Source organism: Anomaloglossus baeobatrachus, chromosome 2 (assembly GCF_048569485.1).
Source record: "Anomaloglossus baeobatrachus isolate aAnoBae1 chromosome 2, aAnoBae1.hap1, whole genome shotgun sequence".
Taxonomy (NCBI): domain Eukaryota; kingdom Metazoa; phylum Chordata; class Amphibia; order Anura; family Aromobatidae; genus Anomaloglossus; species Anomaloglossus baeobatrachus.
The window spans coordinates 88,741,305-88,763,282 of NC_134354.1; the positions used below are offsets into that span (position 1 = coordinate 88,741,305).

General features: G+C 49.1%; 2 protein-coding genes across 2 annotated transcripts in view; both read left to right on the forward strand.

Annotated features, from left to right (window-relative positions):
* The window catches only part of TBC1D23 (TBC1 domain family member 23), a 67,382-nt gene extending 64,803 nt beyond the window's left edge, over positions 1–2,579 (forward strand). Inside the window, exon 14 of the mRNA XM_075335149.1 lies at positions 297–2,579. Within this exon, the coding sequence (XP_075191264.1) occupies positions 297–378 (82 nt within the window). The 3' untranslated portion in view covers positions 379–2,579. The remainder of the gene's footprint in view (positions 1–296) is intronic.
* Positions 2,580–7,170: 4,591 nt separating this feature from the next.
* The window catches only part of NIT2 (nitrilase family member 2), a 74,538-nt gene continuing 59,730 nt past the window's right edge, over positions 7,171–21,978 (forward strand). The window contains exon 1 of the mRNA XM_075333105.1: positions 7,171–7,238. Within this exon, the coding sequence (XP_075189220.1) occupies positions 7,211–7,238 (28 nt within the window). The 5' untranslated portion in view covers positions 7,171–7,210. The remainder of the gene's footprint in view (positions 7,239–21,978) is intronic.

Below are 21,978 nucleotides of genomic sequence, written 5' to 3' on the forward strand. Positions count from 1 at the left end.
GTAATAAGGGGATATCTAGCAATGGACGACCCTTTTAAGGGATCATGCACATAGAAAGATCTTACAGGAGCTTATACCTCTACTTATTATGGAGGCATACAGTCTGTACATGCTGGATAAGATAGATACCGCCATAGATTCGGCACAACAGGCAAGACTTCATCATTCATCAAATTAGAGGCATGCAGAGGGACAGTGCACCTCTATGGCAGCCAGATTATGACCGCTATAATCGTATCAGTAGTCCAGCCTTCCTTTTCTTTTCTCGCTCACCTTTTTGCCTTTTTCCCACCCAGGTATTTAATTCCAAATGCAGGAGACGCAACCAAAGCCATTAAGCAACAGATCATTAAAGTCCTTGATGCTCTGGAGAGCTAACACCTTCCGGACATCACACAAGCCCCGGATCTGGATAACAAAAGACGTTTTCTATTTGTTGGCAAGATAATAAAATACTTTATTTAATTTTCTCCGGATTCTCTTTCATAGCACTCCTTTTTGCATTCATTTTGTTTTTGTATACGATTACTGAACATTATTTGGAAATGGCTGCAGAGGAGCGAGGCGATACACGGCCGGCATCAGCCGTAGCGTCACTGCCGGGACTGACGATGACTGACGCTTGGAGGAATTGCTGGAAGCCGTGTTGCGATGCTTTCCGGGATCGGACGTTGGGAGGAGCACTCAGGTTAGCGGTCCCCGATACATCAGTGTTCAGCGCTGACGGTGTACAGAGGACTGTGACACCCCAGGAGCCGATTCTCATCTAAACCAAATCCCTTCTGACCGCAGTGCACTAATAATGTGTTAGACCGAGCTGTAAGCGATATTTTCTACAGAAAACAAACTGTTTCTAACCTGGACAGCGCTGTATACCGAGTAACCTATGGTCACTTTATTAGAGTTGGTATATTTGCAAGTTATACACAGGGATCTTGTGCAATGTGTGTTTGATGCAAACTGCTTGAAAATGGACTTTTAAAGTGATTTTCCTGGGATCGGAAAAAAAATGATAAAACAGTGTCATTATAAATTCCCAAATACCCTTAATTTGTCAAATAACAATAAGCAGGTAATCAGCCTAGTACACTAAAATGGCCATTGTCATGTTACACTGACTGACACCTGTCCTAGAACATTACAAGGAATCTGTCAGCAGGCTTTTGTTATGTAATTTGAGAGCACCATAATGTAGGGGCAGTGAGCCTGATTCCAGTGATGTCAATTAGTCTGAGTTGCTGTTTCAATAAAGTCAATATTTTATCAGCAAGAGATTATCATTACAGGACTAGTTGTCTCATGCCATGTAGTCCACCTGCTCTGTGTAACCCCGCCCTCACCACTGATTGGCAGTTTTCAGCCTATGCACAGTGTACACAGCTGCCAATCAGTTGTGTGGGCGGGGATACATTATTAATGAAGTATTCTCATCTCCGAGATTGTATCCCAGTACTTAGGAGGTATAGTAGTAGTAATATTAGAAAATACTTCCAATTAGAAATGTAGTATAGTTCTCCTGTTATAGCAATGTCTCTTCCCTCATGTGCAGGGCATTGCAGCCAGCGTAAGTATCCACGGTTACTTCCACTCAAATAGGGACAGTTATTTCGTTTGTGGTCGTAACTATGGATACTGACGCTGCAATGCCCTGCACATGAGGTAAGAAACATTACTATATCAGGAAAACTATACTACATTTCTAATTGGAGGTATTTGCAAATATTATTACCTACTACATATTGGGATAGGATCTGGGAGATGGGAATAACCCTTTTAAATCTGCAGCCAAGAAAACCGTAATAGTACCCCAAATTACAGCATGCAGGTGACACATTGCTGGAATCGGGGTCTCTGCCCCTATATCATGCTGCTCTCAGATTACATAACAAAACCTGCTGATAGATTCCTTTTTATAGGACAGATTCTTGTGAGCATGTGAGGCAAGAAGCTTCACTGCCGTGACCTAGAGATTGACTATACACTCAAACTATCTCCAGGTCACAGCAGCAGAGCTTCTTGGCTCATAGGCAACTGTTCTAGTCCCTTTTTTCTATTTATGGAGCACCCCTTTAAATGAGTTACACAATTTTGCTTAATCTGTTTTTTGAATCCCTCATCGCTTCAGTTATCCTGTCGCCTCTCATGCCCACACTGAGGTCAGTGATCGGCTGCAGCAGTCAAGTGATTGATGAACGGACAGTCATCACTCCTGGGCCTGTGGGGACCACCTGACCAGTGGTGCTGGAGTGATGGGGGGGGATTTAAAATGCAATTTATATGCAAGTGATGGAGAACAAGAAATACTGTTAGGAGGCAATACATAGAGGCTACAGGCCTGTGTATGGAGAAGCACACTGGAGGCTCCGCATCTTCCCTGGATGTCTGGTTAAAGAAAAATTTAACTTTTTTTAATCAATCACATGATCTAGATTCTAAATTATTGGCAACATCAGGACCAATGCGGCTTCTACAAGTGATGAGACCTCAGATATTGAATGCTGGTAAATCGAGACTATGTACATTCTGCTTATAAGATAATGATTATCAGTTACTAAATAATAAAAACATTTTAAAGAAAACCATCTAAAATCCTTGTATGTCTGCAGCTTTTATTAAGGGCTTATACATCTCTCATGCAGTGTGTGGCCTTTCAATAAGAATTTTTGTGCCTTTTTGTATCTCAACTATTTGGCTGAATTCATTAGTGTGTTGGCCTGATGGGGGGGGGGGGTGTTGGGGTTTCGCTCTATATAACGGTCATCTGCTGAGTCGTGACTGTGTGCAGACTTGAGTCTCCTTCCGTTGTGTGAGTTTGGTGGTCATGTGACTGCATGTACGTGAGCTGTATACTTGTGGTCACGTGCCGACTAGACTAATCTGGCTTCAGTTAGTGGAAGAGAAAAGAAAGAAGCACAGGAGTCTAGTCTGTATGTGACCGTAAGTATGCAAATCACTTGGGGAATCATGGTAATGTGCGCATTGTAAGCGGTCACAATGTTGCAACCTACAGTTAGTGACTGCAGACTTAGTTTCTTAGACTCGGTTCCGCTTGCGATTAACATACCCAAGTGCAATCCGATAAAACATTGGATTGCACTTGCACCAGTGCAAAACTATGGGGCAGTGTCCATCTGCGATTGATTTCTCATGCTATAGTGGTATGAGAAAGGAATCGGAATCGTAGCATACTGAGTTTGGCAGCGAGTTTCGGCTCACGCACCCATACAAATCTACAGGTGTGTGTGAAACATCGAACTGCACTCGCACGTCATCTGACCACAGAGCGACGAACGCAGAGACCGGCAGCAGAGGAGAGGGTGAAAGTGTTCCCTCCCCCTCCTCCGCAGCTGTGATCTGATCGCAAGCAGCAGAGGGTCATTAGCATATCACTTCTAATGCTGTCACATCATAAGCTATGTGCAAGTAGAACCGAGGCCTTAGACTGAACCCCCCTTTTTTTTGGGGGTGGGAGGTGGTGTTAATCTTTGTGGCAAAAAACTGCCCCATGTTGGGTTAAGTCAGCAGGCAATTGTTAAGTGCACTCTGACACATTTTTGGTTCATTTTTTCCAAATACTGTGCATGGTTTTGCTTTTCCACGAAAAAAAAAATTGGAATGAAAACCCCCCAACAAACTGAAGCCTAAGGCAGTGTGCACATGATGCGTTTTTTGATATGGGGTTTTTTTTTGAGTGCAGATTTGTCACAAAACCTGAAGGGAATATTGATACCAACAAAGTCCATGAGAATCCTGAAGTCTCGCGCACACGTTGAGTATTTTCTCCGTGTGCTTTGGCGCAGCGTGTCAAATCGCGCAGTCTTTTTTTTTTTGCTGCAGATTTCACTCATTGAATTTCTGCAGTCTTCATTCATATGGATAGGACATGCACAGAAAAACTGGATCCTGAATGTGCACAATGCACACTGTCTGGATTCTCCTCTTGCCAGTTCGCGCTGTCATCATGCTATTTTTGGAGAGGAATCCTGACACTGCATATTGTACAAAAACTGGATTCCGCAACCTGTAGTCACATAGGGTGACTGAAGACATTTATGTGGATCTTTTTTTTTCTTAAGCTAAATTTTTCTTTTTGATCTTGCAAATACATGTTTATTGCACTTGTATTGTCAGCCACTGCATCGCTCTACCCCACATAGGGTTATGGGCGGTATTCGAGGCCCTCCATGGCTCTGACTTGGAAGGTGTATTGCCCACTTTTCTGCGTAATTTAAAAACAGTGCAATTTTTTTTCTGTTTAATCCCCAATGTTCTTGAAGCAAAACCCCACAATTTGACCATAAGATACAGCTCTGCTGAAACAGTACCTACCACTGATGACTGCCATGAGGACCTAGACCACACTTATGATTTGCTATGTGTATATCTATGTGCCAGGCACAAAGAGAGCCGCCCGTTACTGGCACCTCACCCGTTCTTTCTTCAATACAGTCAGAGGGGTCATTGTAATGTAAGGGTGCAATCCAACTTTTGCTGCAATGACCTGTAGAAATCTGTATTCTGCACCAAATTTAGGCTAGGTTTATACTTAAAAGGGTTGTCCACACTCAGGAACTTTTTTTTTTTTTTAATATTTAAATCCATGTATTTTTGCTGTTATTTCTGATTGATTGGTCATTGTCATACAGAGGAAAAAAGTACACGCCTCCAGTGAAAGCTCTCTGGCAACATCCATGTGGAATTTAAAAAACTTTAAAGGGGTTGTCTCACAAACAACATTCATTTTAATCAATAAATTTTACAATAATTTCCATAATTAGATGCATTTAAAAAAAAAAAGTTCACGTCCTGAGATGTTATATATGTGCCCCTGTTGTGTACTGTGTAATGGCAGTGTCTGAGCGTACAGGGACACGATCTAATCATACCACAGTTCCTAGGCAGGGGAGGAAGGAAAGGAGTATATAGATATTACAGCTGGGGATTGCAAATTATTCTCTTTAGGGTGTAAAATATTTTTTAAAAATGGACAGGGGAATGTTTTACCTCACAAAAAGAATCAGCTGTGATCCAGTCCCGTCTTTTTTTTTTTTTTGCTTCCCCTCCTGCCCAGGAACTGTGGTATGATCAGACACAGCCATTACACAGTACACAGCAGGGACACATATAGAAGATAATCTCAGCACAGGAACTTTTTTTTTTTAGTTCTCCAATTGTATAAATTATAATTATTCCAAGATCTATTGATTTAAAATGAACTTTGTGGGAAACCCCCTTTAATTTATTAGTAGTGATGAGTGGATCCATGTATGTTCGGATTCACTTTAGTTAAAAGTTCAGTTTGGGACCTGGACTTGACCCCCCGAACCACATAGAAATTAATGGGGACCCAAACTTCTGTGCTGTAAAATGGTTGTATTAATGGCTAGGGGGCTGCAAAATGGGGGTAATAGGACAATTGCCCTGCTGCAAATGTTGATCGAGAATTAAAATAAAAAAAAGTGGGCTCCTGCCTATTTTTTATAACCAGCCAAAGGTAAAGCAGACAGATGGGGTTGTAGCCCATCTGCTTTATCTGTATTGGGTGGTTATCAAAAATAGGGAGGAGCCCACTTTTTTTTTTTTCTTTCATCATTGTTCACAGCAGTGTACAGTCAACTTCCATATGCAAGCTTGATTGGCTTTTTTTTCTGTTCAGGTTTGCACATCTCATTAGGAGCTCAAATAATTTGATAACATCTCTGCAATGGAGAGACCAAATTAAATTTATTTTTTAACTGTTCAGCAATCTCTATTACATAGTGTCCAGTTTAAAAAGCAAATACCAATATCAAAATATAAAATTTAAATCTGATCAGTACATGACGTAGAGAGAAAATTCCAAATGTCAAAATTATGTCTTTTTAGTCACCGCAACATTGCATTAAAATGTACTAACAGGCGATCGAAACATTGCATCGATCCAAAAATGGTATAATTAAAAATGTCAGCTCAAGATGCAAAAAAAAAAAAGCGTTCACTGAGTCCCAGATCCCGAAAAAGAAGAACGCCATGGGTCTCAGAAATGGCGACAAAAGTGCAGTTATTTTTTGGGACAAACTTCTGAATTTTTTTTTTATATTACTTCTTAGGCTAGTTTCACACTTGGGTTGAACGGCATCCGTTGCATTGCATTGGATTGGATGACTGATGCATTGCATATAATAGCACAACGGATCGTACAAAACAACGGAAAGCTCAGCTGATCGCTCTCAAAAGCTGATTGTTCGGCCACCGAGAGACGAAATAAAGTTTGATTTTAAAATAAAAAAAAAAAAAAGTGCAGTGAAAAAAAATAAAGATTCTGCTGTTCAAAAAAACGTTATATGCTGCGTTCCTTCTGCCCGGCGGAAGCATTGCAGCGTCTGCAACGCAGGTACTTTTGGCACAGTCAGTCATCCATACAAATCTATGGGAAACAGCAGAATCAGTTTACGGATTCCGCTGTTTTCCAAAAGGGCGGATTGCGCCAGAAGGTAATTAACGTAAGTGTGAAAGTACCCTTAGATAAAAGTAAAAGCATACAGGTTTGGTGGCTACAAACTCGTACTGACCTGAGGCATCATAATACCAGGTCAGTTTCACCATACAATGAACATGGTAAATAAAAAACAAGACATGGAATTGCACTTTTTTTTTTTGTACACTATATGGTTAAACTAATGGTTTCATTAAAAAAAAAAAAAAAGTACAACTCATCCTGCAAAAAACAAGTCCTCATGTGGTTATATTGATGGAAAAATACAAAAGTTATGGCTCTTGGAAGAAGGGGAGAGAAAAAAAAATACAAAAATAATTAAATACAATAAGAAATCCAAAGCTGATTTAACCATATAAAACACTAGTCTACATTTGACCCCAGAGTAAAGTGGCTGGTAACGGGGCAATAGCTTGTATTCACCTGCAAAGGAATTGGATATGTACTGGATATGTATATTACTGCCCCTTCCTTAGAAATTTAGGTACCTTGAAAACCATTTAGAGAAGAAGGAAAAAAATAAATAAATAAAGCTCACACGCCTCCCAGCATGTGAGTGCTGTGGCCGTCCTCACTGACAGCACTGTAGTCGCTCCATTTTTATACTTGTGCAGCGGCATCACATGGGTAAAGAGAACTACATGTCCCACAAGCCATCGCAGCAGGGCGGAAGTAGCTCTACTTCCTGTTTTGGTGAATGATTGACAGGCGTGTGTCGCTGCTGCAGGTCTCAGTATGCAGCGGACAGCCCGAGCCATGGCGAGTGAGTACCGAGCTGCCCTCTACTGTCCTGCCTGTCACTGCCAGGAATAGGGAACGGAGGAGCTGGAGCAGGCGGCTCACTGCTGGGCTCTGTCCTCTGTGTCCGAAAGCAATGGAGTCACTTATATGAAATAATAGTATGTCAGGAAAGAAGAACATAGGTACAAGGGCGGCAGACAGCTGGGAGGATGGTGCTGCTCCCAGGAGTCTCCAGGACATGCTGGGAGTTGTAGTGCTTCTCCCAGGAGTCTCCAGGACATGCTGGGAGTTGTAGTAGTGCTTCTCCCAGGAGTCTCCAGGACATGCTGGAAGTTGTAGTGCTTCTCCCAGGAGTCTCCAGGACATGCTGGGAGTTGTAGTAGTGCTTCTCCCAGGAGTCTCCAGGACATGCTGGGAGTTGTAGTAGTGCTGCTCCCAGGAGTCTCCAGGACATGCTGGGAGTTGTAGTACTGCTGCTCCCAGGAGTCTCCAGGACATGCTGGGAGTTGTAGTAGTGCTTCTCCCAGGAGTCTCCAGGACATGCTGGGAGTTGTAGTGCTTCTCCCAGGAGTCTCCAGGACATGCTGGGAGTTGTAGTGCTTCTCCCAGGAGTCACCAGGACATGCTGGGAGTTGTAGTGCTTCTCCCAGGAGTCACCAGGACATGCTGGGAGTTGTAGTGCTTCTCCCAGGAGTCTCCAGGACATGCTGGAAGTTGTAGTGCTTCTCCCAGGAGTCTCCAGGACATGCTGGGAGTTGTAGTGCTTCTCCCAGGAGTCACCAGGACATGCTGGAAGTTGTAGTGCTTCTCCCAGGAGTCTCCAGGACATGCTGGAAGTTGTAGTGCTTCTCCCAGGAGTCTCCAGGACATGCTGGGAGTTGTAGTAGTGCTGCTCCCAGGAGTCTCCAGGACATGCTGGGAGTTGTAGTAGTGCTTCTCCCAGGAGTCTCCAGGACATGCTGGGAGTTGTAGTAGTGCTGCTCCCAGGAGTCTCCAGGACATGCTGGGAGTTGTAGTAGTGCTGCTCCCAGGAGTCTCCAGGACATGCTGGGAGTTGTAGTGCTTCTCCCAGGAGTCTCCAGGACATGCTGGGAGTTGTAGTGCTTCTCCCAGGAGTCACCAGGACATGCTGGGAGTTGTAGTGCTTCTCCCAGGAGTCACCAGGACATGCTGGGAGTTGTAGTGCTTCTCCCAGGAGTCACCAGGACATGCTGGGAGTTGTAGTGCTTCTCCCAGGAGTCTCCAGGACATGCTGGGAGTTGTAGTAGTGCTTCTCCCAGGAGTCACCAGGACATGCTGGGAGTTGTAGTGCTTCTCCCAGGAGTCTCCAGGACATGCTGGGAGTTGTAGTAGTGCTTCTCCCAGGAGTCACCAGGACATGCTGGGAGTTGTAGTGCTGCTCCCAGGAGTCTCCAGGACATGCTGGGAGTTGTAGTAGTGCTTCTCCCAGGAGTCACCAGGACATGCTGGGAGTTGTAGTGCTGCTCCCATTAGTCACCAGGACATGCTGGGAGTTGTAATAGTGCTGCTCCCAGGAGTCTCCAGGACATGCTGGGAGTTGTAGTAGTGCTTCTCCCACTAGTCACCAGGGCATGCTGGGAGTTGTAGTAGTGCTGCTCCCATTAGTCACCAGGACATGCTGGGAGTTGTAGTAGTGCTGCTCCCAGGAGTCTCCAGGACATGCTGGGAGTTGTAGTGCTGCTCCCACTAGTCACCAGGGCATGCTGGGAGTTGTAGTAGTGCTGCTCCCAGGAGTCTCCAGGACATGCTGGGAGTTGTAGTAGTGCTGCTCCCAGGAGTCTCCAGGGCATGCTGGGAGTTGTAGTAGTGCTGCTCCCAGGAGTCTCCAGGACATGCTGGGAGTTGTAGTGCTTCTCCCAGGAGTCTCCAGGACATGCTGGGAGTTGTAGTAGTGCTTCTCCCAGGAGTCTCCAGGACATGCTGGGAGTTGTAGTGCTTCTCCCAGGAGTCACCAGGACATGCTGGGAGTTGTAGTAGTGCTTCTCCCAGGAGTCTCCAGGACATGCTGGGAGTTGTAGTGCTTCTCCCAGGAGTCTCCAGGACATGCTGGGAGTTGTAGTAGTGCTTCTCCCAGGAGTCTCCAGGACATGCTGGGAGTTGTAGTGCTTCTCCCAGGAGTCTCCAGGACATGCTGGGAGTTGTAGTAGTGCTTCTCCCAGGAGTCTCCAGGACATGCTGGGAGTTGTAGTGCTTCTCCCAGGAGTCTCCAGGACATGCTGGGAGTTGTAGTAGTGCTTCTCCCAGGAGTCACCAGGACATGCTGGGAGTTGTAGTGCTTCTCCCAGGAGTCACCAGGACATGCTGGGAGTTGTAGTGCTTCTCCCAGGAGTCACCAGGACATGCTGGGAGTTGTAGTGCTTCTCCCACTAGTCAGCAGGGCATGCTGGGAGTTGTAGTAGTGCTTCTCCCAGGAGTCTCCAGGACATGCTGGGAGTTGTAGTGCTTCTCCCAGGAGTCTCCAGGACATGCTGGGAGTTGTAGTAGTGCTTCTCCCAGGAGTCACCAGGACATGCTGGGAGTTGTAGTGCTTCTCCCAGGAGTCACCAGGACATGCTGGGAGTTGTAGTGCTTCTCCCAGGAGTCACCAGGACATGCTGGGAGTTGTAGTGCTTCTCCCAGGAGTCACCAGGACATGCTGGGAGTTGTAGTGCTTCTCCCACGAGTCAGCAGGGCATGCTGGGAGTTGTAGTAGTGCTTCTCCCAGGAGTCTCCAGGACATGCTGGGAGTTGTAGTAGTGCTGCTCCCAGGAGTCTCCAGGACATGCTGGGAGTTGTAGTAGTGCTTCTCCCAGGAGTCTCCAGGGCATGCTGGGAGTTGTAGTAGTGCTGCTCCCACTAGTCACCAGGGCATGCTGGGAGTTGTAGTGCTTCTCCCAGGAGTTTCCAGGGCATGCTGGGAGTTGTAGTAGTGCTGCTCCCACTAGTCACCAGGGCATGCTGGGAGTTGTAGTAGTGCTGCTCCCAGGAGTCTCCAGGACATGCTGGGAGTTGTAGTAGTGCTTCTCCCAGGAGTCTCCAGGACATGCTGGGAGTTGTAGTAGTGCTTCTCCCAGGAGTCTCCAGGACATGCTGGGAGTTGTAGTAGTGCTTCTCCCAGGAGTCTCCAGGACATGCTGGGAGTTGTAGTAGTGCTGCTCCCATTAGTCACCAGGGCATGCTGGGAGTTGTAGTAGTGCTTCTCCCACTAGTCTCCAGGACATGCTGGGAGTTGTAGTAGTGCTTCTCCCACTAGTCTCCAGGACATGCTGGGAGTTGTAGTAGTGCTTCTCCCAGGAGTCTCCAGGACATGCTGGGAGTTGTAGTGCTTCTCCCAGGAGTCTCCAGGACATGCTGGGAGTTGTAGTAGTGCTTCTCCCAGGAGTCTCCAGGACATGCTGGGAGTTGTAGTGCTTCTCCCAGGAGTCTCCAGGACATGCTGGGAGTTGTAGTAGTGCTTCTCCCAGGAGTCTCCAGGACATGCTGGGAGTTGTAGTAGTGCTTCTCCCAGGAGTCACCAGGACATGCTGGGAGTTGTAGTGCTTCTCCCAGGAGTCACCATGACATGCTGGGAGTTGTAGTGCTTCTCCCAGGAGTCACCAGGACATGCTGGGAGTTGTAGTGCTTCTCCCAGGAGTCACCAGGACATGCTGGGAGTTGTAGTGCTTCTCCCACTAGTCAGCAGGGCATGCTGGGAGTTGTAGTAGTGCTTCTCCCAGGAGTCTCCAGGACATGCTGGGAGTTGTAGTAGTGCTGCTCCCAGGAGTCTCCAGGACATGCTGGGAGTTGTAGTAGTGCTTCTCCCAGGAGTCTCCAGGGCATGCTGGGAGTTGTAGTAGTGCTGCTCCCACTAGTCACCAGGGCATGCTGGGAGTTGTAGTGCTTCTCCCAGGAGTTTCCAGGGCATGCTGGGAGTTGTAGTGCTGCTCCCACTAGTCACCAGAACATGCTGGGAGTTGTAGTAGTGCTTCTCCCAGGAGTCTCCAGGACATGCTGGGAGTTGTAGTGCTGCTCCCACTAGTCACCAGGGCATGCTGGGAGTTGTAGTAGTGCTGCTCCCAGGAGTCTCCAGGACATGCTGGGAGTTGTAGTAGTGCTTCTCCCAGGAGTCTCCAGGACATGCTGGGAGTTGTAGTAGTGCTTCTCCCAGGAGTCTCCAGGACATGCTGGGAGTTGTAGTAGTGCTGCTCCCAGGAGTCTCCAGGACATGCTGGGAGTTGTAGTGCTTCTCCCAGGAGTCTCCAGGACATGCTGGGAGTTGTAGTAGTGCTTCTCCCAGGAGTCTCCAGGACATGCTGGGAGTTGTAGTAGTGCTTCTCCCAGGAGTCTCCAGGGCATGCTGGGAGTTGTAGTAGTGCTGCTCCCAGGAGTCTCCAGGACATGCTGGGAGTTGTAGTGCTTCTCCCAGGAGTCTCCAGGACATGCTGGGAGTTGTAGTAGTGCTTCTCCCAGGAGTCTCCAGGACATGCTGGGAGTTGTAGTAGTGCTGCTCCCACTAGTCAGCAAGGCATGCTGGGAGTTGTAGTAGTGCTTCTCCCAGGAGTCTCCAGGACATGCTGGGAGTTGTGGTAGTGCTTCTCCCAGGAGTCTCCAGGACATGCTGGGAGTTGGGAGTTGTGGTGGTAGTTCGTATATGGTTTCCCTTGTCTGTAGCAGATCTGTCAGCAATTCGGATTGGTCCGTGCTGGTGACACTGGTAATGATCAGAATATGACGGTTCTGTTACTGAACACATTTCCAGTAGGAATAATAGAGGAACACTGCTGTATAAAACTGTAGGGAAAGATGTTCCAGTAAAAACCTGCAGCACTAATAAATTATAACGAAAGCTAATTGTCAGTAAGATAAAGACGGCATCACACTGGTGTTTGTAATGTAAACGCATCCCCCTGTAACTTCTGGCTGCAGTCACCAATTTTTGTAGAGTTTCAGAGGAAAATGGAGTTTATGGCTGTGTGCACACGTTGCGTTTTTTACCGCGGAAACGCTGCGTTTTGAACCGCAGCGTTTCAGTGGCAAATTGCATGCGTTCAGCTTTCCCAGCAAAGTGTATGGGAAAGCTGAAAAATCAGTGCACACGCTGCGTTTCTTTCCGCAGCGTTTTGGATGCCAAAAATCGGTGCGGAAAGAAAAGCAGCATGTCACTTCTTTTGTGCGTTGTGGCTGCATTCTCGCCCCCATTGAAATCAATGATGTGGGGTCAGAACGCAGCTACACCGCATGGACCTGCTTTTTTGTTGCGGTCCGCGGCCTTTGTCGGCACGCCAGAACGCAGGCATTTACCTGGAAGTGAGGTCAAGAGGTTTCCTGTTGACCTCACTTCCTGGCAAAGCCCCCGGTGTCGCCAAAGTGCCCGCCCCGACCCCCGAGTCCCCGACCCCCCTCCCAAAAATCCAACATGGCCGCGCGCACAGTAGCGCACCGGCCGCCCTGCTCCTATGTTATGTGTCGCATGTGCCTTGAGACATGCGACAGAAAAATGCCCCCCCAGGCCCTGCCCGTTCACCCCAATTCCCCCCGGTGTCATACATACCTGTCCGGTCGCAGCGCTGATCCCCCGCGGCCCCCTCCTCCTTCACAGCAGACGCCGGCCGGTCACATGAGCAGAGCAGCTGACAGCCAGCACAGTGTTCAGTGTGAGCTGTGCTGGCTGCTCGGCACTCTGCAGCTGTGACCCGGGGAGAGTGGGTGCAGATTTTTGCACCCACTCTCCTCAAATGGAGGGTCTGCCCTCCTAGAAAATGGGGGATACGTTCCCTGAACGTGCCCCCATATTCTAGAAGGTCCAGAGGCGACGTGGGACATCCATATGGATTTCTGCGGACCCATTTTTTTTTATTAAATTGGAGAACAAGGGAATGATTTGGGGAGTGTTTTTTCTAATAAAAAATTTTTTGTTGTCTTTTTTTGCTTTTGTTTACTGTCAATTAGTTATGTCGGGTGTCTGATAGACGCCGTGACATCACTAATTGCTGGGCTTGATGCCAGGTGACATTACACATCTAGTATCAACCCCATTTATTACCCCGTTAGCCAACGCACCAGGGCGCGGGATGAGTTGGGGCGAAGCGCCAGGATTGGCGCATCTAATGGATGCGCCACTTCTGGGGCGGCTGCGGCCTGCTATTTTTAGGCTGGGAAGAGTCCAATAACCATGGCTCTTCCCACCCTGAGAATACCAGACCCCAGCTGTCAGCTTCACCTTGGCTGGTGATCTAATTTGGGGGGACCTCACATTATTTTTTTTTTTTATTCTTTATTTATAAATAAAAAAAAAAAGCCTGGGGAGCCCTCCAAATTGATCACCAGCCAAGATGAAGCTGCCAGCTGTGGTTTGCAGGCTACAGCTGTCTGCTTTACCCTGACTGGCTATCAAAAATAGGGGGGACCCCACGCCATTTTTTTCATTGTTGTTTTTTTTTTTTTTTTTTTTATTGGATAAATACTAAGCTAGGCACCCTTTAGTGCCACATGAAAGGTACTAAAGGTGCCAGCTTAGAATATGCAGGCGGGGGTGGGACGTTATATATATTTGACATCCCTTCATCCATTGACGCTTTTTAGGCTGTGTGCCCACAATCAGGGTTTGCAGCGTTATGGGCGCTGAGTGTTTTCCCTGCGTCCATAACGCTGCGTTGTGCAGTAGAAGCACAGTGGAAGGATTTTTGGAGATCCCGTGCCCACTGTGCTTCTTTTCTCCGCAGCATAAACTGACCGTGGCTTCCCGAGCCTCAGCATGTCAATTTATGCTGCGGAGACGAGAGTGTTCTCTGCAGGTAGCATAGAGCTCCACAGCAGCCTGAACCCAAATCGTGGGCATGGGCAGCTGCAGGAAGGCTGACACTGTGTACTATACGCCATGTCGCTGGATCATGGCCACATAGCCTTAGGCCCCTTTCACACGTCAGTGATTCTGGTACGTTTGTGCTTTTTTTTAAATGTACCAGAATCACTGACATACGCAGACCCATTGTAATGAATGGGTATGCTCACACGTCAGTGATTTTTCACTGCACGTGTCTCCATGCGGCGTACCCGCGTGTGCGTGATTGCCGCACGGAGACATGTCCATTTTTTTCTGGCATCACTGATGTTCCACGGACCACGCAGTGGTGTGATCCGTGAAACACGTGCCAGAAAAAAACGTGCTTTTAAAATAAAAATCATTTTAACTCACCCGGCGTCCAGCGATGTCCTCTGCAGCCCGTGCAGCCTGCTGCTTCTGAGCCGGCTCATTATTGTCGCGCATATTCATGATGCACGACACAGCCGACCCGGAAGCAGCTGCTGCGGGGGTCAGCGCCGGCCGGATGCTGCACCGCGGGAGCGATCAGCACCATGGAGAGCGGGAGCGGGCACAGGTGAGTTAATCTCTAAGTGCAATCACGGGCCACGGAGAACGGAGCCCGGATTGCACTTAGACAACCCATGTGTGCCGTGATTCACGGCACATGGAGGGACATGCGCGTGTTTTACACGCCAGTGAAAAACGTCAGTGTTTTTCACTGACGTGTGAAACGGGCCTAAAAGTGAGAATATTGTTGCTACAGCAACATTTTGGGTGAAGTAGCTGTGGATTCAAAATGCTTAATATACTCCTGAATAAAATCCTTGAGGGGTGTAGATTCCAAAATGGGGTCACTTGTGGGGGTTTTCTGACGTATAGGTACCTAAGGGGCTTGGTGCGCGAAGTTTTTCAACTTTTCCAAAATTCAAATGGTGCTCCTTCCATTCCAAGCCCTCCCATTTATCCAAACAGAATGTGGAGAAGGAAATTACATCACAGGTTTTTTTTTTCCAAAGATCTGTGTTCAACCAACTTTATTAACACTGACAAGTCTTAAAAAACGCACCTAAAAAAACGCATGAAAAACGCATGCGTTTTCGATGCGTTGTTTCTCAAAAAGCATTGTTTACAATTCTCCCCTCTGCCAGAGGGTGCGTTTTTTCCGCGCGGAAAAAAAGCAACGTGTGCACATACCCTAAAGGGAATCTGTGACCACATTTAATTTGTGCACTGTTAATATGGGCAGACGGGTTATAGAGTGCTGAAAAATCCTTACCTTTTATGCCTCATATCAGAAGCCTTGCATCTTTTATCGCTATATGTAAATGAGCTCCTCCAGGCTATGGGGCGGATGCTGCCTGGAAAATAACTCCGCCTTCAGAGATTATTTTAAATTAAAGGGGTGTTACCATTGTGATGTGTGACGGCCGCTCTCTGCAGAGCTGTGTGTGAGAACTGACACTTTGGCAGGTTCCTTTCGGCCTCAGCCTCTATCTCACAGGCAGACGGTTGCGATATTGCTGCAATGAAGCAGAGCTCAGGGAGCTGCAAAAAAATGTTTGCAAAAAGTCAAAGTTCATTTCTCCTGTTCTGTGTCAGTTTCTTGTCTCACACTGGTAACGTCCCTTTTATTTAAAGTAATCTCTGGAAATGGAGTTATCTTCCAGGCAGCAGCTGCCCCATAGCCTGGAAGAGCTCATTTACATAAAGTGATATAAGATAGAGAAATTATCGTTTCATTGGGGGACACAGGACCATGGGTGTATGCTGCTGTGACAAGGAGGCTGACACTAAGTAGACATAAAAAAGTTAGCTCCTCCCTGGCAGTGTGCACCCTGAGCCGGAGGCGGATCTATGCCAGTTTTTTGCTTAGTGTCGTAGGAGGCTGAAGTGGGCCCATATCTCTGTGGGCCAACCTCAGCCTAGGCTATTCCTTTTTTTCCGTTTTTTGCTATTACGGCGCAGCTCAGCATTCTCATCTTCTAGCCCTTTGTCTCTTCTGCAGGGTTAAAGTCCCCGCATCAGAGAGAACCCTCGCCTGCTCCATCCCTCTGGGGTACCGTCCCCACGGTTGTTTGAGGCTCGAGACGCCAGGCCCTCTCCCCCTCCTGCCCCATGGTACCGTCCCAGGGGCTGCTTGGGGTCGAACATTTTGTTTAAGGGCACACTCCCCGTCCTCCCCTATGGTACCGTCCCAAGGGGTGTTTCTGTTGGAGGCGGCGTTGAATCTCTGCAACCCGTGGCTTCCCCATCCAGGACCCGGTGACAGGATCGCAGGCTCTGCAGTGCAAGAGCGCTCAGCAGCACCAGGCCTCCCCCAGCGTTTCCCTTCTATCCTGGGCCCAGGCAGAGGATCCGGTCACTGCAGCGCAGGAGCGCTCTGCAGTGTTCTCCACAGCTCCCCAGCATTCCCCCCTGGTGTCTCCCAGGGGCAGACTGGACTCACCGGCAGCTGCAGCAGGCAAGGATGGGGCCGAGGATCAGAGCGACACCGCCGGGACGCAGGTAAGATCTTCTTAACGCGCAGCGCTGCGTTTCCGACGGCCGCTCACTAATTTAGCCCCCGGCTTCGGGCCTACCTGTGGCCGGAGCGCTCCACCCCCCTGTTTGCGCGCGCTTTTCCGGCCACGCCCCCCGCTTCTCCTGCCCGGACACAGCCAGCTCAGTCCTTTGGCACGCCCCATCCTCCCCAGCGTCCCCTGCAATACAGGACCCAGGGAGAGGATCGCAGCTGCAGCGCAGGAGCACTCTGCAACACCAGGCCTCCCCAGCGTTCACTTCTACCCTGGGCCCAGGCAGGGGATCGTGGTCACTGCAGCGCAGGAGCGCTCAGCAGTTTTCCCCAGCCCCCAGCAACTCACCAGCAGGCAGGATGGGACCGAGGATCGCAGCGACGCCAGCAGGCAGGTAAGACTTCTTTGCGCTCAGCGCTGTGCTCCCGGCGGGCCGCCCACTAATCTAGTCCCTGGCTTCGGCCTACCTCCCCCTGCACGCCCTCCAACAGAAAAAAAAAAAAAAATGAAGGGCCGCGCTTTTCTTCAGCAATGCTGTCCCCGCAGTTTTCTGAGACCTTTGCTGACCTGGGAAGGACACAGGACCTGGGTGAGTGCTGCTCCTCCTTTGGAACAGACTATATCTTTTTTCCTTATTTTTTCTTATTTTTTCCCCTATCTCCTGTCTCCTACCTAACGTCACTAGTGGGTTCCCTAAGCAATGGTTAAACCTAGTCACCCCATCCAAGCCGGGCCCCTTTATAGCGGACTCTGCATGCACAGCCTGCAAGGAAAATTCTCCCAAGCCAGTCCTCGCCCCCCGCTCGGCTTGCGCCCCAGACCAACTGCCATGCAGATTTCCCCAGTCACCGCCAGCTTCCCCGTCGCTGTCGCTACTGCAGCATTATAGGACATCCCGAGCTCCACTGCGCTCCCTCCCCCGGAGTGGTAGACCCCTCTGTCCCAGTCTGTGGACTCTCTTCCAAGGGCGTCTCTGACCATCGCGCAGGCGTTGCAGTCGCTCCCTACGCCCGACCATGCTCCCCCGGTCCAGCTGGCTCTGGACAACAGTCGGTCTGATCCAGACCCTACTACTGGAGCACAGAAGCGGACCTGCTGGGCCTCCTCTCAAGTTCCTCCCAGAGGTCTCTATCACCTCCAGGGCCCGAGTGCCACTCGTCCCCGGGACCGGCCGACCCTTTTTTCAGGAGAAGAGTCGGATGCAGCCGCGATGCTGGATCCAGATCAGACGGCCGATGTCAGAGATATGGTGGATAGTCTGGTCTAAGCGGTAAGTCATACGCGAAAGCTCCAGACGGACTCTGTGGCTACCCAGTGCTCGCACGTCTCTTCCAAACAGGTTAAGCGATCACACAGGCAATTCGGTGACCATCCAGAATTTGTCGAAATTCTATGCAAGCACAGGCGACAACCGATCAAGATATTCAACAATGGTAAGTCGCTTGATTTACATTACCCCTTCCCTGAGGCTCTCAGGAAGAAATGGGCAGGCTCGCCTGTGGTCGACACTCCTGTTTCCCGCCTGCCATCTCCCAGTACTATCTCTCCCGCTCGGGGCATCGCTCCGAGACGCTACGGATTGAAATACAGAGAGATTTGCCCGTTCAGCTCTTGAGACGGCGGGCACGGTACTCCTCCTGCTTTCGCCGCCATCAGTCTGGCAAGATCCATGATGTCCTGGGCCGGTAACTTCAACAGCGGTCTTCGCGCGGGATTGAGCACTCCGGAGTTCACAACATTGCTACACAGCAAGCGGCTAGCAATACGGTGGCCATCTGTCGGGCGATCTGACTCAGAGCCTGGAATACAGAGGAACAGGAAGATTCTGTCCTTCAAGATATGCCCTTCCCGGCGTTCTAAGCCACGCCAGCCATCAAGGACGACATCCGGATCACAGCACTACCCCGCTAGATGACTTGAGGTCGTCGCGCGCCGGCGTAGATTAGGTGAAGGGGGGCGTCCGTCTCATTCCAATCACGTCTGGCGGACTTTGATCACGGACGCCTGGGTCGGAGAGATGCCGGACTCGGGTTACATATTAGAGTTTGCATCAATTCTATCGTCGGACATACAGGACACACATCCCGAAGTTCCCAACAGCACAGATGTTCATGCGTTTCGCAATAGCAGAAGATCATTTTTGGTGATTCCGTCCCTGGATGTCTTGTTGATCAGGGGGTCTTCTTTTGACGACTGTCTCCTAAGTGTTCAGGTCACCATCGACATCCTATCCCGACTCGGCTAGCTCATCAATTCGGAAGGAGCCCTCTCTGACCACGGCCAGCAGAATTACACGTCTAGGCATGGAGTTCGATACCATCCAAAGACGCGGGTCCCTTCCGCTAGTGAAGATCGTCTCCCTCCGAAGAGACCTCCAGATCCTCCGTCACTCCCAGGCGGAGAGTCCTCAGTCGGATGGGGGCGACAATAGAGGCGGTTCCGTTCGCCCCGCTGCCACCTTCGTCTCCTTCAGCTGACTCTGCCGAACAGATGGGTCAATTTTCTCTATCCACCTTGAATCGCAGGACCCAATTGACTCAGGGAACCCGCCGCTCGCCTCTATGGTGGACCAGCGGCCCCCATCGGTCTAGAGGAATGTCTTCCATACCAGTACACTGGCAGGCAGTCACCACCGATGCCAGTCTTCTGACTGGGGAGCGGTGTTCCGAAACACAGGGCCCACGGTCGATGGCCCTCCCTTGAGAGCCGTCTGCCTATCATCAATTTTTTTTTTTTAGGGATCAGAGACTTTCTCCGAGCCCTACAGAATTTTCAGCTCCTCATACAGGAATCGCCATCCAGGATCCAGTCAAACATCGCCACAGCAGTGGCATACATTAATCACCTGGGCGGAACAAGGAGCGTCATGGCGATGACATAGGTGAATAAGATTTTACAGTGGGCATAGCCTCATCACTCCAGTTTTTCCAAAGTACATTTCCCCGTCGTGGAGAATTGGACAGCAGATTTCATCAGCAGGCAGGGCCTGGCGGCAGGCTTGATCCCTCAACAGAGAGGCTTTCGAATGGATCGGCCTCAGATGTGGGATTCCGGATGTGGACCTGATGGCCTCTCGGTTCAACAATCAAGTCTCACGGTTCGTCTCCCTTTACCATGACCGGCGAACACCAGGAATCGACGCTTTTCATACGTCCATGGAAGCAGTTCATCTTTCCCCGCTTCCACTGATACCAAGAGTCATCAAGGAAATCAAAGCAGAAGGCATCCCAGTGACTCTCATTGCCATGGATTGGCCCAGGCAAGCGTTGTTCGCAGAGCTCATGCAGCTCTTCAGACACCCCATGGTGGCTCCCAGATCGTCTGAACCTGCTGTCACAAAGGCCTGTCGCCCATCAAAATTCAGGGGTTCTCAATTTGACCGCACGGCTGTTGAATCCTGGCTACTAGCCCAGGCAGCCTTTACCCCACAGGTGATACAGACTATGGTCAGAGCTCAGACGCCTCCATCTTCAAACATCTACTACTGCACTTGAAAGGCCTTCTTTCAATGATGTGAGGTCAACTGCAACTCATCTCCACCGGTTCTGTCACTCCCTGTGGTACTGGCCTTCCTTCAGTCAGGCTTACGGACGGGTCTCTCGCTAGTAACCCTCAAAGGGCAGGTGTCGGATCTGTTTTTCCAGAGAAATCTAGCATCTCGGCCACAAGTCTGGAAGTTCATTCAGGGAGTCGCCCTTCTGGCACCGCCAGATCGTTCCCCGCTAGAACCATGGGACCTCAATCTGGTGCTAGGGTCCCTTCAATTAGCCCAGTTCAAACCTCTAAAAGGAATCCTCAATGTCACGCCTATCCGGGAAGGTGGATTTGTTGGTGACAGTCACCTCAATCAGAAGAAGGTCTGAACTGGCAGCCCTCTCAGGCCGGTCACTTTTCTTGTTTTCCACCAAGACAAGGTTGATCTGCGCCCATCTCCTGCTTTCCTACCGAAAGTAGTGTCTGAATGAGGAGATTGTGCCTCCATCCTTCGGTCCAGCCTCCATTCGATCCTTGGAAAGGTCACGGCTTACACTGGATCTAGTGCGAGCTTTTAGGAGTTACGGTTCGAGACCCGCACCCTTCTGCACCTCAGACGGCCTATTCGTCCTGTCTACTGGGCCAAGGGGGGTCATGCCGGCGTCCAAGGCTACCATTGCAAGTTGGATCCGGCCGACCATATCAGAGGCCTACAGGACTAGAGACAGGTCTCCTCCGAGGGGTGTAACAGCCATTCCACCTGTGCAATTGGGGCGTCTTGGTCAATCAGACGCCAGGCGTCAGCCGAGCAAGTCCGCATAGCCGCCACGTGGTCAAGCCTTCATACCTTTCCCAGAGTTTACAAGATACAACAGTCGGCACACTTATGATAAGGCGGTATACTTTTGCACCGAGCATTCTTACAGAGTTTTGGATATGTCATGAATCTGTGTGATTGCTCCTGTACCCACCCAGGGACTGCTTTTGGACTTCCCATGGTCCTGTGTCCCCCAATGAAACGATAGAGAAAGAAGGATTTTTGTGTACTCACCGTAAAATCTCTTTGAGTGTTCATTGGGGGACACAGCACCCACCCTGTTTGGATATTGGGTTGCTCTTGGTTTGCCGGATGTTACTGGTTCTTTATGGGAACACGTTTTTTTTGTACCTGGCTTATTTATATTTTGTATATTTCTATATTGATATACAGTATAGGTTTAGATAAGATACTGTGTGTTTTTCTTGTATATTACCTTGATTAGATATGGTTGTTCAGGTTTCTCCTACTACTGCTTCTACACTAAACTGGCATAGATCAGCCTCCGGCTCAGGGTGTACACTGCTAGGGAGGAGCTAACTTTTTTTTATGTCTACTTAGTGTCAGCCTCCTAGTCACAGCAGCATACACCCATGGTCCTGTGTCCCCCAATGAAGACTCAGAGAAAGAGATTTTACGGTGAGTACACAAAAATCCTTCTTTTTCCACAACAAGGCATCTGATCTGAGACATATAGGTAGGGATTTTTTCAGCTTTCTATAACCTGTATGCCCATTTGAACAGTTTAAAAAGGTTAAAGTGGTGACAGATTTCCTTTAATAACCTCTGGGGATCGAGCTGCATTAAGCGGGCTTTACACGCTATATTTTTAATGATTTATCGTCGGGGTCACGGTGTTTGTGACGCACATCCGGCGTCATTAACGAGATCACAGCGTGTGACACTTATGTGCGACCTAAAATGATCGCAAAAGCGGCCAAAATCGTTTGCCGCGGAGAGGTCATCCTGAAACAAAAAATCGTTCTCTTCTAATTAGCGATGTTGTTCCTCGTTCGTGCAGCATCACACATCATTGTGTGTAACACCGCAGGAGCGACAAACATCTCCTTACCTGCCTCCACCGCCAATGCAGAAGGAAGGAGGTGGGCGGGATGTTTACGTCCCGCTCATCTCCGCCCCTCCGCTTCTATTGGACGGCTGCCGTGTGACGTCG